At 54.5% G+C, this 14,504-nt stretch overlaps 1 protein-coding gene across 5 annotated transcripts in view; it reads left to right on the forward strand.

The window, feature by feature from the left end:
* Nucleotides 1-2,816, forward strand: part of FAM172A (family with sequence similarity 172 member A) — a 272,071-nt gene extending 269,255 nt beyond the window's left edge. For all 5 annotated transcript variants that reach the window (XM_049795847.1, XM_049795843.1, XM_049795848.1 and 2 more), the window contains one exon: nucleotides 1,895-2,816. In XM_049795847.1, the coding sequence (XP_049651804.1) occupies nucleotides 1,895-2,037 (143 nt within the window). In that variant the 3' untranslated portion in view covers nucleotides 2,038-2,816. The remainder of the gene's footprint in view (nucleotides 1-1,894) is intronic.
* Nucleotides 2,817-14,504: the final 11,688 nt, after the last annotated feature.

Genomic DNA, 14,504 nt, shown 5'->3' on the forward strand with positions numbered 1-14,504 from the left:
TGTTTTGCCTCTTGGGGCTCAACGTGATGTTACCATGCGCTGCGACACAGGTGTGCGAGGAGACCTACCTGTGCAGGAGTGTCCTTGGGGTGTGCTAGGACAGCCTGTCCCTCCATAAAACCGGCTTGGATAGATGACATCTTTGCTGATGTCATTACATGGTGGCAACGGGCAATCATAGCGTACCCGACCATGCCGTAACCCAAGGGACAGGTCTGTTAGGCTGCCGGTTATGCTGGAAGAGGAGCTTTATCCTTTCTACGGTGGTGGGACACTGCATACTGGATGACCCCGAGGTGAGGAACAAGCGTTGGCGAGTATGGCTGTGGGGTGGGTCTTGTAGGGGATGGGCCAGATGATCTGAGTGGAAAGCCACCTGCAAGATACGATGGGCTGCCTCCTAGCAAAGAGGGTCTGCACAAGGATGGGTGAGTCTGGAGGTGGAAGGTATTTGTATAAAAGGTGCCTCTGGGAAATTCGTGTAAGATCTCATGAATCGTCTCCATGCAACGAACACGAGGCCGGGGGGTTGGGGAAATCCGCGTGTGCGCATGACGTGGATCCTCGCCGCACGAAAATGCCTCTTTGTGTGGGAAGTGGCGTCTTTTCTGTCGAGGTATTTTTCGAGGGAGCTCGCCTGATGGCTGCCAGTGAGGGAGCGGGGGAGGGCAACGTGATGGGTAGCGCCTCCATCAAAGACTTTCTGGAGGGGATGGCACGCGTGGAGCCACCACGGGTGGGCACACGGGGGGTGAGGGTCCCGGCAGGGGCGTGAAGTTGGGTGTGCGGGTGATGCTGTGCAGAAGCATCCCTTCAGGGCGGCCGCCCCGCATCCCCCGGGGGGGACCATCGGCTGCCCCCCAGAGCATCCCTCTCCGCTGGGCCGGCCACGGCCACCGTGTCCTTCATTGTTGTCACCCCCAGATTGTGATACTGTCACAAAACTGTTGCTAGGCAACAAATGTGGTTACCGGGTCTCAGCGAATAGCTGAAGGGGAAAGTGAAGTGTTGCACCATTGTAGAGTAACCATAGCAATGACCTACTATTACAGACTAAAGAATTATCATTAACAATGTTAAAGTATCAAACGGAGGCCCAGGATCCAGAGACTTCCAGGCAGCATCTCTGTATAACTGGGTTACCCAGGAAGAGGTCCCAACTCTTTCACAGCCCTTGGATCCCTACCTCCATCGTCTTGGTTTTGTTTTGGGGGTTGTTGTGGGGGTTTCTGTTTAAATAAAGCAGATGTGCTGGGCGTTGAAGGAGGCACTTGTAAAATAATAGAAGCGCCCATCAAAAAAAAAAAAAAAAAAGGTAGAGGTCAATCTGTATGCAGAAGGAAGAGGTAAGCAGGAAAGGTCCACTTTAGTGCCTCAATGTCATGTATGGGCTTGTTGGAAAGGGTGCGCGAAGGATGCCTTCATGATGCACTGGTTGTTGTTCAGGTCGGGTGTTCGCTTTCAGTTAAAAATGCATATGCCAGGCTAAAAGCAACGTAAAATGAAAAAAATAGTACCAAGTACACCAGCCTTGAAGAGTAGACACTTCTTTACCCAGGTTAGGCGGAACAAGTGAGGTGCTTTAACGAAGCTTTACTTAGCAGGGTGCTTTGGAGTCTCACTTTCCCAGGCCCGAGACGCGTTCAGGATCTCTGGTCTGTGTGGCCACGCATGTGCGTGCATGTGTGCGTGTCTCTGTGTGTTGCCTCTAACTGTGTGCACGGTTGTTCCTGCCCATCTGCCCCCAAGCTCTGATCACCACCCCCCCCCCAGCCCGGGCTACCCCCAGACCAGCTGCCAGCAGCTGGATGGCCTCTCTGGGTTTTGCATTAAGACCAGGGGTCGGCAAGAGCAAAACAACCCCCAGTCACACTGTCACCGTTGTATTTTGCAGGTACAGAGCGCCATGAACTAACTTCCTGGAAGAGTTTTCCATCAATTTTCAAGTTCTTCAGTGAAGCGGTGGAGGCAAAGAACAGCGCAGTGAAACCAACCCCAACGCGACGCTCCAACAGGATAAAATACGAAGAATTGTAAAAGGAGGGGAGGAAAAAAAAAAAAAAGCCGCCGCCACCACCGACCTCTTCACTGCTTGTTTTCTGCAAGGAGTCTCCCAGCCCCTCATTAGATTGTTTTCTTCCTAGAGCACAGGGTCGTGATGTATACATCTAAATAGCGTTTTGCATTATTTCTAGATGAGTGCAACTGTCAAAGCAATATGGGTTCACTGGTTGTGCTTCCTGTGGGCTGTAACTTGGATTTCGTGCTGCCCATCAGCGCGCAGATTAAGGCTGACAGTGGTACTGCACAGTGCAGCATGGTGCAGCTCTAATTGCCCTGACATAGCCCTGCAACAAGCTGATGCCAGAATTTAACAGCTACGTTGTGGTCCTGTCGCCTGCAGGATTTTTTGCTTCTTCCTTCTATTTTGAGACAGAACAAAATCAGAATTACTCTTTTTTACAAGACAGCTCTAACTCAGAAGTGCTAACCAGCCTGTGATTTTACACCCAGTAGCCTTCTCTTTCTCTGGGACCAAGTGGGATCAAGTCTTGACTCTTTCATTTTCTGCTGGTAGGAGGGTCCAAGAAGTTTGGTCCAGATTTGTAGGAAAGCCCTTTTGTTGTCAAGATTTTCTCCTCCTGCCAGATCAATGGCATTATCTGTAGATCTTCTTTTCCTTCCGAAAGCTCCACTTAAAAAAATGCCTATTCATTAACTGGCTGGATCACACTGTGAAATATGACAGCAAAAAAAAAAAAAGCCAGAGACACATTGAACATTTTCCTGTTTATTTTTAAATGCAAAGATGCTTCCATTTTCATATGCTGGGTTTGTAATGACTTTGCCATCCGGTGGTTATTCCCTTTTTCCCCGAGCCCATGGATTCATCCCTGCTTTCCCAGGCGCTGGGGGAGGGGGGGAACGTTGGTGGCTAGTGGGGCTGCTCTGCGTGGGGACTCCACGCCACACGTGGGGCAGCGAGTGGGGGGGGATGTGGCTGTAGCCACCACCATCGCTGACGGCAGCTTTTCTCCACTAAAGTCTGTCTGATAAGCGACAAGACGTGCCTGATAGCGTGCCCGGCGAGGGAGCGCGCTAATTAAGCTCTGTTAGTGTTGATGATGCTAAATTAAAGTGATCTTTTCTCCAATGGCCGTGCCTGCCTCACCTCTGATGCTGTTAGTGTCGAGGAGGCAACACTCAAAACGCATGGCTTTGGGACCCCCATCCCACTCCCCCCCCACTCCCATAATGTTTCCTATCCCACAACTGTGGGCTGGGAATGGCGGGGGCAGAGGGGGGGGAGTGTTTAACCCGAGTGGGGGTACCCCTCTCTACTGCAGATGAAAAGCAGAGGTGCTCATGGGGCGGGAGGGGGGGGGGGGGGGGGCTGCAAAGGGAAACCCAACCAGGTTTGGGTTGAAATCCTCTGGCTGGGGCTGGGGGGGGGGGGGGGGGTCTCCGCACCGGGGAACGCTGGCATCCCTGTCTGCTCTTATGGGCAGCAGGGTTCCCCCCCCCCCCCCCCCCCCAACTCCAGCCACTTTGCAGCATTTAACCTCTCCCCTTTCCAAGCATTCCCCCCACTCCGGGCAGGGATTGGGGAGCCGCGGGGGGGAGGGGGGTTGGGGGGTGGGAGTAAGGTCGTGCCTATGAGGCGAGCAACTCAAAATCCGCACCCGATGGTTTTTCTTCCCCGAGGGAACCTGTTGCTGGGGGTGGGGGGGGGAGAGGTCTGCGACTGTCTCCCCTCCCATCGGAGTTTGCTTCTGCCTGCGGCCGCCCTGACCCCCACACCACCCACCCCCACCCCCCCCCCCAGGCCTCTGTTCACCCCAGCCTCTGTGTGTTTGGGGGGGAAAAGGCGTTTATATCCCGTGGTTTTGGTGTTCGTGCTTTTCCCGACAGCCAGAGATGAGGAGGAGGAGGAGGCCGGGGGAGGTTTGCACCCCCCCACGCCGCCACCCCGCGTTCCACGCCGGGGTAGACGAGATGGGGTCGTCCGGGGTTCCAAATGTAGTGGGAGAGGATCTATTTTTTTAAAGTGTCAACGAGAAACGAAATGCGCAAAAATTTTACTGTAACGATGACTGCCCTGTTCTTAAAGCTTTTACTTTACCGTGCCCCCGGCCCGGCTCGCGTTACTGCTTCTGTAGGGGGGCTGTAAAGCACAGGGGGGTCCTTGCACTGAACAAAAAATAAAGATGCTCTTTTTCTCTCCTTCTTGCGTGCTTTGTGTCCCCGCGCCGAGCTCCGCGGGAGCCGCGGTCCCTGGTGGGGAGTGTGGGGCTGCAAGGGGCAGCAGCTCCCCCCAGCCTGGGAAAACACGCGGGGAGGGTCGGGGGGGACCACGGGGGGACGTGTTTGCAAACAGGACCCTGGTTGGGTTTGGAGGAGGAGGAGGATGGAAAGGTGTGAGTTCTCCCCCCCCCCAACCCTCGCCGGGACCCTGTACCCTCCCCTGCCCCCCCGGCTCCGAGGCCCACGGCGCCCCCGGCCACGCAGAACTCCTCGGGGGGGGTGGATGGGGCGATGCTTCTCCGTGCCATGGCCCAGGGCTCGACACCCCCCCCCCCCCCTTTCCCGATCGACCGTGGGCTTCTCCCCCCCCCGCCACTCCCCTTTCCGCGCCGTCCCTCTCCCCTTTAGCTAATCCTAAACACTAAACAATATAAAAATACACCCTGGGAGAGGGGTTTGACCGGTTCCTGACCGAGAAGGATTTTTTTTTCTTTGGGGGATGGGGGGGGGTGAGACCGGGGAAAGCGGCATCTCCGCCCCAGCCCGCTGCGCGGGATGCGGGAATGGGGAGCGGGGGGAGCAGCAATTGTCGCCCCCGGGGATGCTGGAAGAGACGAAGATGTGAGAGCATCCTGGCGTGTCCGTGTCGCCGGGAAAGGTGGCAAGGGTAGCCCAAAAGCACACTTAGGGGGGACGAATGTTAATGGAACGGATTCCTTCGGATGGGTGTTTTTTTTTAAAGTTGCACGCCGCCGGTCCTCACGCCGTGATGTCCTGAGCAGGCGGAGGTCTGGCATGGGTCTCCTCCCGATTGCATCACGGGGAAAACTCCCTGACATCATGCAACAGCCTGTGTCCTGGGTAACTTCGGGGCTGGGCGTGCAAAAGTGACACACAGAATTTAAAAAAAAAAAAAAAAAATAAAAAAATTAAAAACAACACCAAACAGACAAACCCCCAAAACCAACCCAGCAAAACTGACGCTCGGGTAGGATCTACAGGAGAATCCCCAAGTTCCTCATGCCCCAAAGGGTCACGGCCCGCCTGCCCAAAAGGTTTGCACAGCGTTCTGAGAGCCAAAATGCCACGGTTCCAGCGATGGGCCAAGGAGAGTAGTGTTTCCTCGCCAAGAAGAGGGAGCGGGGAAAAATGTTCCGCAAGGAAAACAGCCAGTGGACCCCTCAAAACAGCAGGGCTTTGGGGGAAAAAAAAAGGGGTGGGGGGAGCAAATAAATCCCTCATCTGCATTGTACACACATGGCGATACACTGGTTACAGTCGTCGCGGTGTGATTCTCCCGGACTCAGTCAAAAGATGCTGCTGCTTTTCATGGGAATGCGCATTTTTCCTCTGTCCCCGAGAAACATCACTAATTGTTTTTGGGGGGTTTTTTGTTGTATTTTTTTTCCACCTCTAGGAATTTCATTCAGAAGTACAAATGGAAAGTGTCACATCTAAAACTGCGTGGAGCCACATATTGCACCGTTCTCGAGTCAGCCAAACCAAAAATAACCTGCCAAGAATGTGTACACCCGGCTAGAGCTGCATCGTAGAGAGTGAAGGGACGCGTGTGTGTGTGTGTGTGTGTGTGTGCGCCTGTGCACGCATTCGTGGATATGTGGATCTTGCAGGGACGTGTGTGTGTGCGTGTGCACACGCGTGTGTGTGTATGTGTGTGTGTGTGCGCCCGCATTATGCTGGCGTACTCGACAAAGTGTGAAAAATTTACTTCTCGAGAAACTTGGAAGGAGATGTCATTTATCATTGTACCATCATAATACCACAAATTTTCACTTTTCTGTTCCATTTTGGATTGCATGTGTTTGTGAGTATTTCACTAGATCAGTGACAGCTCTTTATTTGCATAATTATATGCTCTGGTCTGAAGAGAAAACTAACCCCCAAATTTCATGGGTCACCAAACTGCGACAATCAATGTTTTATCACGTATGCTAAGCAAAACCTAAGGAGCTATATGAAGTTTCTTGGGGAGTTTTTGCTCCTCAGAAAATTAAAGATTTTGTGCCTCTTGAATAGATGCAAAATCTTTCCAAGCTCTTTGTAACTGAATTCCGTTTGAAGGCAAAACTAGAGATTAGCTCGTAGATCTGGATTTCAGACCCACTAGCATTCTTACTTCAAAGTGGATTCAGACAAGCAGCTTTACTCCATCTCTAAATTTCGCCGTCCTGTCCTTTAAATGGTGGCCGGAAAAAAAAAAAAAAAAAGAAAAAGAAAAAAAAGAAAACAAAAAGAAAAAAACAAACCAAAAAGTGGTCAAATGTGAAAAACGCAGACAATCGCCCCTTCTCTCAGCAAACCCGCAGTGACCAGTGCGTTTAATTTCACCCGTTCAGAGCAGTTTTATTCTTCCCGTTGGGCGCTCCCCCCATCCCCGCCCCCCGTATAAAGATAGAGATATTGGGCATAAATAGGAAGAGAGCCATTTCCCGAGCTGCAGAGTTTGTTCTGGTCCATCAGTTGCACAATAACGGCACGCTCCAGTTATGACACACACACCCCAAGTTTCCCCCTCGATCAAAACGCCTTGTTGCGAGGAGGAAGGGACCTGGTGATGGGAACTGAAGATCCCCCTCCTCCTCCTCCATCCGCACCCGGACTGCTGGAAATGTTTAGCTCCTGCTTCGAGTCGATTTGAAAAAAAAAATAAAAAAATAAAAAATAAAATAAAATAAAATAAAACAGTATGCACGCAGACTTCGGGAGGACCTCGCAGGCGTGTCGGTGAGCTGCAAATCCCGGGGGACATGCCACCCGGGTTTAACTTCGCAGATAAATCGAAAAGATTTCTCTGGTCTCCAAGCCGTGATCTTGCTGGGGGAAGTCCCCACGGTTTGCAGCCTTGCGCTTGGGTCCCTTTAAGCTCTTGGGAAGCAGAAAGTTTTTAAAAGGGGCTTATTTCAAGTAACATAGACGGCAAGGATCATGTCCTGACGCCGTGGCGGGGAGAGCCTTGGAAGGACCGGGCAGCCCCACAGCACTGCGTGGGTTGCAAGTCCGGGGGGGAGAAGGGGGTTTGCTATCCTATGGGGGGTGGGGGTTGTTGTTTGGTTTTGGTTTGGGGTTTGTTTGGGGTTGTTGGATTTTTTTTATTTTTTTTTCTTTCATTAACATCAACCCGAGAAGCCTTTCCCGGGGGAAGTGGGTTTCCAGCCCAGACTGGCACCCGCCAAGTTTGCGGGAGTTAACGTGGGGAAGTTTTGACTCCTGAGTGATTTCCAGACGCCTGCTCCAGGCAGACGCCAGCCTCGCACCGCCTCCTCGCCTTGCAGGAACAAGGTGAAACACGAGTGGGAAATATAAATAGTGCTGGGAGACAAGAGACTCTTCACCACCCTCGCATGGCTGCCGGTGCGGGGTCCCGGGGAGCCGGGGGATGCGGGGCCGGGGGAGACGCGGAGGCGAGACCTGCGGGGAGACCCCGCTCCCAACGCATCCCCGACCCGGCGGCGGGTTGAAATGAGGCACTTAAATACCCCCCCCAAGCTCCCCGCACGCCTCAACCGGGGTCGAGTAAATATGAATATTTCCGGGGAACGGTTCTGCAGCCTGGTTTATCCCGGCGGAGACAATAGCATCAGTTATTTCCCACTAAATGCGGCGCAGGAGAGAGCTGACCCCTCCGAGGAAAGGCCTGGGTCGTCTCCTTTTGTCGTTTCCATTTCTCTTTACTCGCTCCCTACCTAATCCCCTAATGCCTGGCAAAGGACTGTCTCTAGACTTCTGCCTTCAAACTCCTTCTTTAAAGCTGCCATCTCTGACACAATTAGATAAATAACCTTCCCGCGCATCCCCCCTCCTCCCGGGACCGTTCTACGCCTTCTCTTTCTAAGCTTGGCTCGCCAAACGGTGAGATATTGTTTTGTTTTCTATAGCAAAGCCCTTGATGGGAAGGGTCCTCCGTCTCTCCCCCGCAACACGCAGGTACAAAAAATAACATCCTCCCCAATATTGTGCCCGGTGCTGCACGCCTGCGTTTTGTGGAGAAAGCGGTTAACATTACACGGAACTTGTAAAAATATTGATCTGGCGGTTCGCAGCAAGCAGCAAGCCAGGCGCTGCCAGTTTGCCGATCGCTTTCCCTGCTCCTCCGTCCCCTTCCCACAAGCCTAACTTCCACCCTCGCTCCCACCGAGTTTCTTCGCTAATTCAATTAAGACCCCGCCTTTGATTCGTTCTCGGGTCGGGGGGGGGGGGGGGGGGTATGTCCCCTTCACACACCTCTTCACGTGCACTTCAGGTGTTTTTGATGATGGTGATTTGGATTATAAATGGTTTCCTTTGTACTTTCTGCCAATTTAGCGTGGCATCCTCTCTTCGGGGGGTTGGAGTGGGGTGGGGGGGCAGCTCCAGAACAGCGAGCGATGGGCACACTGCCTATGGCGGTGTTTCCCGTGGGCTTCCCACGCCACCCACTAAAGTCGGCCGTGAGGATCAAAGCCACAACCCTTCCCGAAAAGCGCCGGAGCGCTCGGGGCAGGGACCACCGGCCAGGACGCCCTTCTTCCCAGGGGGTCTCAGAGACAACACCCTCCCCCCCCTACCGCACCCCCCCCCCCCTCCTTCCCGCCCCTCTCCCCGGGGGCGGGGGCCCTGCGGGGCCCGGCGGGCGGCGGCAGGACCCGGCGGCGCTCGGGGCGGGCCCAGCACCATGGACAGCGCCGCAGCCGCCAGCGCCGCTGCCGCCGCCGGGGCTCGGGGGGTCCCTGTGCCCACCCCCCCCCCCCTTCCAGCCCCCCGCTCCCCAATACCCCCTCTTGGGAAAGGAGAGGGGTGCTCCCCCCGCCCCCCCCCCCCCCCAAGCACCGCTCAGCCCCGACGAGCATTTTCCAGGAGTGTCGGGACCGCTCCGTCCTGCCGAGGAGATCAGACGGGGAGACACTGGGGAAGGGAGGGGGGGGCTGGTGAGGGGCGGGGGGGGGGAGAATTGCTTGGTCACTTGGCTGTCGCGACATACCTAGAGTGGCGGGGCTGGCAGGGAGAAGTTCTTCGCCCGCCTGCGGCTCCCAGGCAGGGGAAGAAGAGGAAGGGGAGAGAAAAAAAAAAAGAGGAAAAAGTTAATTTCTCCGTGCGCTCCTGCCGGTGCAGCTCCAATCCCGGGGGGAAGTGGGGGGAGGCGAGGAGGAGCGGGGGGGTGTCGGAGCTGTCCCGGGACTGTCTGAGCAATCCCCTGGCCCCCACGGGGCCCAACCCTGGTGCACAACCAACCCCCCCGGCCCCCCGTTCCGGGGAGGCACAGAGCGCCTTTCCCCCGGCCCCAGCGAAGCGCAGCTGGGTGCGGGCACTGTCCCTGGAGGGGGTCGGGGTCGGGTCCCCCCCCGGCTCGGGGTATCCCTCCCGGGCCATCTCCCGGGCCAGGACCGGCTGGAGGGGCTGGGGGGCCCGGAATCCGTTTGCTCTGTCCCCCCGCCCCAAGGTCCCGCCGCCGCGGATGGCCGGGGGTCTCCCGGCTGGTCGTGTCCCCCCCACCATTGTCGTTTGAGGGCTTGCCGGGGGTGGTCCCGAGGTAACACACACACACCCCCCCCGGGGCCTGTCTCAAGCCATCACCGACCTAGACCTTCGCGAAGGGGTGCGCACTGCCCACCCCCCACCCCCCCCCCCAAAACTCCGGGGGCCGGGAGCCCCGGCGAAGGCACCGGGGGTAGCAGTGGTACGACCCCCACCGCGGGAGGCTCCGGGGTGTTTTGGCTGCACAGACTCCCCCCCCATCCCCGGCTCCCTACAGCGCGGGGGGCTTCGCCCAACGACTTCGGCACGGAGGGAGACGCTCGCATCAAAGGCTTCGCCACACGCACGCGAAACCGAAGCCTTAAATATTTTGCAACGTTGAATATTCACCTAGAATTGTTTATTTTTCCTTCCAATTTCTTTTCCTTCCTTTTCTTTTTTTTTTTTTTTTTTCCCCCTTTCTCTTTCTTTCTGGCTTTTTTTTCTCTGTATTTTTTTTTTTTTTTTTTAAGAGTAGATGGAAGGGGAACTGGCTTCCACTCTCTGCCTTTACGATGGTCAGGGAAAAAGGACCCCCAGATCTCCAGCGAGCCCTGGGCTCTCCGAGCTCTTTGCAATCAAATTCAAACGCTGGAGTTTCGTTAGGATCCGCCCCAGCTTTTTGGATTTTGACCCCAACTGCCCAGATTTAGTTGCGTTTTCTGCTGGTTTGAGGGGTTTGCGGGGGTTTAATTTTTTTTTTTTTTTTTTAAAAAGGTCTCTATTACTCTCTCTCCCTTCCCAGGACCGGGTCCGCCGCTGCCTCTTACCCCAAGCCGGTGGAGCCGGCGGCACCGTCCTCCCTCCCCGCGTCCCCCTGCGCTGCCCACCCGCCCTGCGTGGCCGTGACGGCCCCCCCGCTCCCACGCGGAGCCCTGCGCCCTTGGCCGCGCTCTGCGGGAAAGAAAGGGTCGTTCAAAAGCGTTTTCCCCTCTCTGGGCTCCCCTTCTCCTGGGGAGCACAGAAAGTTTCCCGTACGAATAGACCAAATGTATTTTATTTCCTTTTTTTTGAGACTTCCCTCCCCCCCCCCCCCTCCTTTGGAAAGAAATAAACAAATCTTCCCCAGCCCGAGGAGGAGTCCCGAGACCTCCTCTGCGCTTTCCTCTCCCTCCTTTCCTGTAACCCTTCAAAGTCGTTTGAAATGACTTTTCCTGTCTTTCGGCCATTTGTCAATGTCACATCCACGCTGGCCGCTCACGGGGGGGTGGGTGGGCAAAATCCCTGCGCCTTCCCGGTCCCGCGCGGAGGGGGGGGGGCGGGGGGTGTCCTCCTCCCCATCCCTCTTCCCACTTACCCACCCTTCATCCTTTCCCCCCTTCGCACCCACCAGTACGGCTCCGGGGGACCAGCCCTGACTTCGGGAGGAGTTTTGTCCTATCGCCGAGTCGCGACATGCGGCGTCTGCGGGGCTGAGCGGGGACGCGCACCTCCCGCCCGGGGAGAACAGCGGGGACCTCGGCTGGGAATTGGGGGGAGGGAGGTGGCGAAAAGAGGGGGCAAACTCCAGGAGGGGAGCTTGGGTCGTAGCCTTCCTCCTGACAGCCTACTCTTCGCCGCAGTCTTCCTCAGCGAAGGGAGCACTAACTAGCGCTGCCGTGAGGGTTTTGCGCTGCAGAGGGAAGAGGAAGAAAGGAAAGGGGGGGGAAAAAAAACAACAAACCCAAATCCAAACTCCTTAGGTGTTGGCAATCGTTGGGGAAACCGGGTGCTCGTATTTCTGTCGTGACACCCCCCATAAGGGGAGGGGGGCTGGCTTGGCCGCCGAGCAGCCTCTCGGTGCAGAAAGCACTGAGCCCTCTCCTATTTCTTCCCTGAAACGAATACCTGGCCGAGCTTAGCTGGCGAGAAATTCAAAGTTCAGGGCAGGCACAGCTCCGGCAGAAGGTCAATTGTCATGGCTCCCTTCTCAGTTGGGTGAAGTTTTGTTTGGGGTTTTGGGGAGTTTAGGTTTGGGGTTTGGGTTTTGTTGGTTTTTTGTTTGTTTGTTTGTTTGTTTTTTTATTTCCCGAAAAGGTAGAGGGGATTTGTAAGGGTTTAAGTAACTGGAGTTAGAACAAAAGCCAAACTCTTCAGAATATAAGTTTTCATTATCAGCTTTCAACCTTGCAAAACTAGAGCCATTTGCTTAACTTAATCCGTAACATATGTTTGCAACAGTAGCAGATTTTTTTTTTTTTTTTTTTTTTTTTTTTTTTTTGGTGTGTGTGGTTTGGAGCTGATCAAGTTGTAAATTTTCCGCCTTAGGTTTTCAGCGCCTCCTAGTTACAGCCTAACACCTATTGAGAGAGAGAGAGACTCCACAAAGATCCCACCGCACCAGATCCGAACAATCCGATCCAAAAATCCCTAATAAAGTTTACCAATCAGGCCACTCAAGCTCCTTCGGATTCATCCCTCTGAGAAAGGAGCTGCCACGTTTCTGAGAAAATTAGTTCAAATGAGCAACTCAGCATCATCCCCGTCCCGCCTTTCCTGCGAGGCAGCGCCTGGTGATTTCACTGCTTGCTATTACTTTTCCCCGTCTCATAGGCCACTTTCCTCAAGGTATCGCAGGAAGGATGCAGATGATATAGAAGCCTCCCCAGTTCAATTAGTAACAGTAATAACCACAGCGACAGCGCGAGCAGTGATCAGAGCGCAGACCGGGGGTCTAAAGCCTAACTCACTGGTTTTGTCCCCTAACGCAACTTTTTAAATGTCTGTCCTGCAGGAAGATCATTTATTCCGCACAAAACTGACGCTTAGTCTTCAAATACGGGGACTGTAGTGGAGCCCTAACAGGACGAGGAGCGATTTTGGAAAATACACACACACCAGCTCTTTAGCGTTATCAATCTTTACCTCGGGTATTGACACTTGCCTTGGAGGGGAGGGGGAAAAAAAAGAAAAAAAAAAAGAAGAAAAAAAAAAAAGATAAAAAATGCACAGACTGCCTCGCAGCCCTAAACAGATCAAAGGCCCGTCTTTGATTTTATGGCACTTGCACTTTGAATGCATCATAATTGTCTTGATGGGTTAATGACGGAGCGACACGCAGGCGAACTCCGCAGGACGTGTTGATAACTCCCTCGGAAACGAGACCCGAGCAGTCCCTTCCCACCGCACCGGCGGCAGATCCGCCACAGCCCGCGGACCCGGGCCGCCGCCGAGGCCCGAGGTAATTCACCAGCTGGTTTAGGACACGCGTGGGCGCGAAAGACCTCACATTCCCACACCCCCCTCCATCTTCCCTCCCGCGGCACACCGGGGCAGACGACCCACCAAGCGGCCCACCCCCCCCCCCAACCTGCTCTTCCTCCTCCTCCTCCTCCTCCTCCTCCTCCCCGCCGCCCCTCCGTGGGGGCTCTCCGCGGATGCCAGCGCGGGCGCGGTGCTGGTCCGCGGCGGCGGGGGTCGGTGGCGGGTCCCGCGAGGCGGAGCGCCATCTAGCCCCCGCCGCGGGAAGCGGCGCGGCGGCGTGCGCGGAGAGGGCGCGGAAAGGTTCCGCGGGCGCGGAGTGGGAGCGGGGAAGGGGGGGGGGGGGCGCGGAAGGGATGGAGCCGGACGAGCGGCGGCCCCGGGGTCCGGGAGAGGTGAGGGGGGAAGCCCCGCTGGGCTTCCGAGTTGACCGCTTCGGTCTTTGTCCTTCGTTTATTCGGCTGTTTATTAGGATAAGCCATTTCTCCGTCTTTTTTTTTTTTTTTTTTTTTTTTTTTTTTAAATTAATTCTCTGTGAACACGCTCCGCGATATGCGGGTTTGGGCGCTGGAGGCGGGGGGAAGGGGGGGGGGGGGAGCGGCGCGCAGCGGGCTGTTCCCCTCCAGGACTCGCCATCCCAGCTCCTGCCTGCCAGGGAAAAGGATGAACGCGTGGAAAAAAAAAAAAAAGAGAGAGAGAGAAAGAGAGAGAGGGGGAGAAAAAAAAAAGAAACATACAAATAAAACGTCTTCTTGGTGTGATCACGAGGAGCAACCGGGGTGCGGGGTGAGTGCGCCCAAAGAGCCCAGGCGATTTGCCAAGGCACCAAGGGGAACCGAATAGGCTGCTTTAAATGTTACCTGATAGCAGCAGCAGTGCCTTGGGTGACACTTAGGAACTGGAAATGTCCTTATCTACAAACAAACAAACAGGCGAACAAACTTTGCCGGGTATTTAGATCCTCCTCTCAAAGAGAGCAAAACAAAGGCAGGGTGTATTAAATGACCGCTGCGGCTCCTGTCCCGTCAAGGGTCAGCTTTTATTTCTGAGACTTGTAGGGATCCCAGGGACAGGAAAAAAAAAAAAAAAAAAAAAAAAAGGAAAAAAAAAAAAAAAAAGGAAAGAAAGAAAGAAAAAGCTTCTACGTCGTGTTCGCATTATTTCTGCAAAAATCAGCCACGGCGCCGGTGGCGTGCGGACACCAGAGCGGTCCTGCAGGCACATCTGAGGCGCTCACCCTGCAGAGGAGTCATCACAAATCCTTCGCCCGAACCGTCGCCCGAGCGTTTGGAAGAAAACGAGTAACACCAGTGCACGCCTATGTATTAAAATGTCTTTATTGTCAAGTCCTTTTAAATTTGTACTCGATTATTTAAAAATTTTCAATCACGTACAGATATTTCCTAACAGAAGACCATGCCGTTTTCTTCTCTGGGATATTGCTTTTATTGTTTGGGGGTTTTAATAACTTATTGATTCATGTTGTGTCTACATCAGCGTGTGAAAATGTTCCTGAAGGTCTCTAGCTTCTATCTCTCTCTTTCCTTCTTTCTTTCCTTTCTTTCCTT

Source organism: Accipiter gentilis, chromosome Z, assembly GCF_929443795.1.
Source record: "Accipiter gentilis chromosome Z, bAccGen1.1, whole genome shotgun sequence".
NCBI classification, from domain to species: Eukaryota; Metazoa; Chordata; class Aves; order Accipitriformes; family Accipitridae; genus Astur; species Astur gentilis.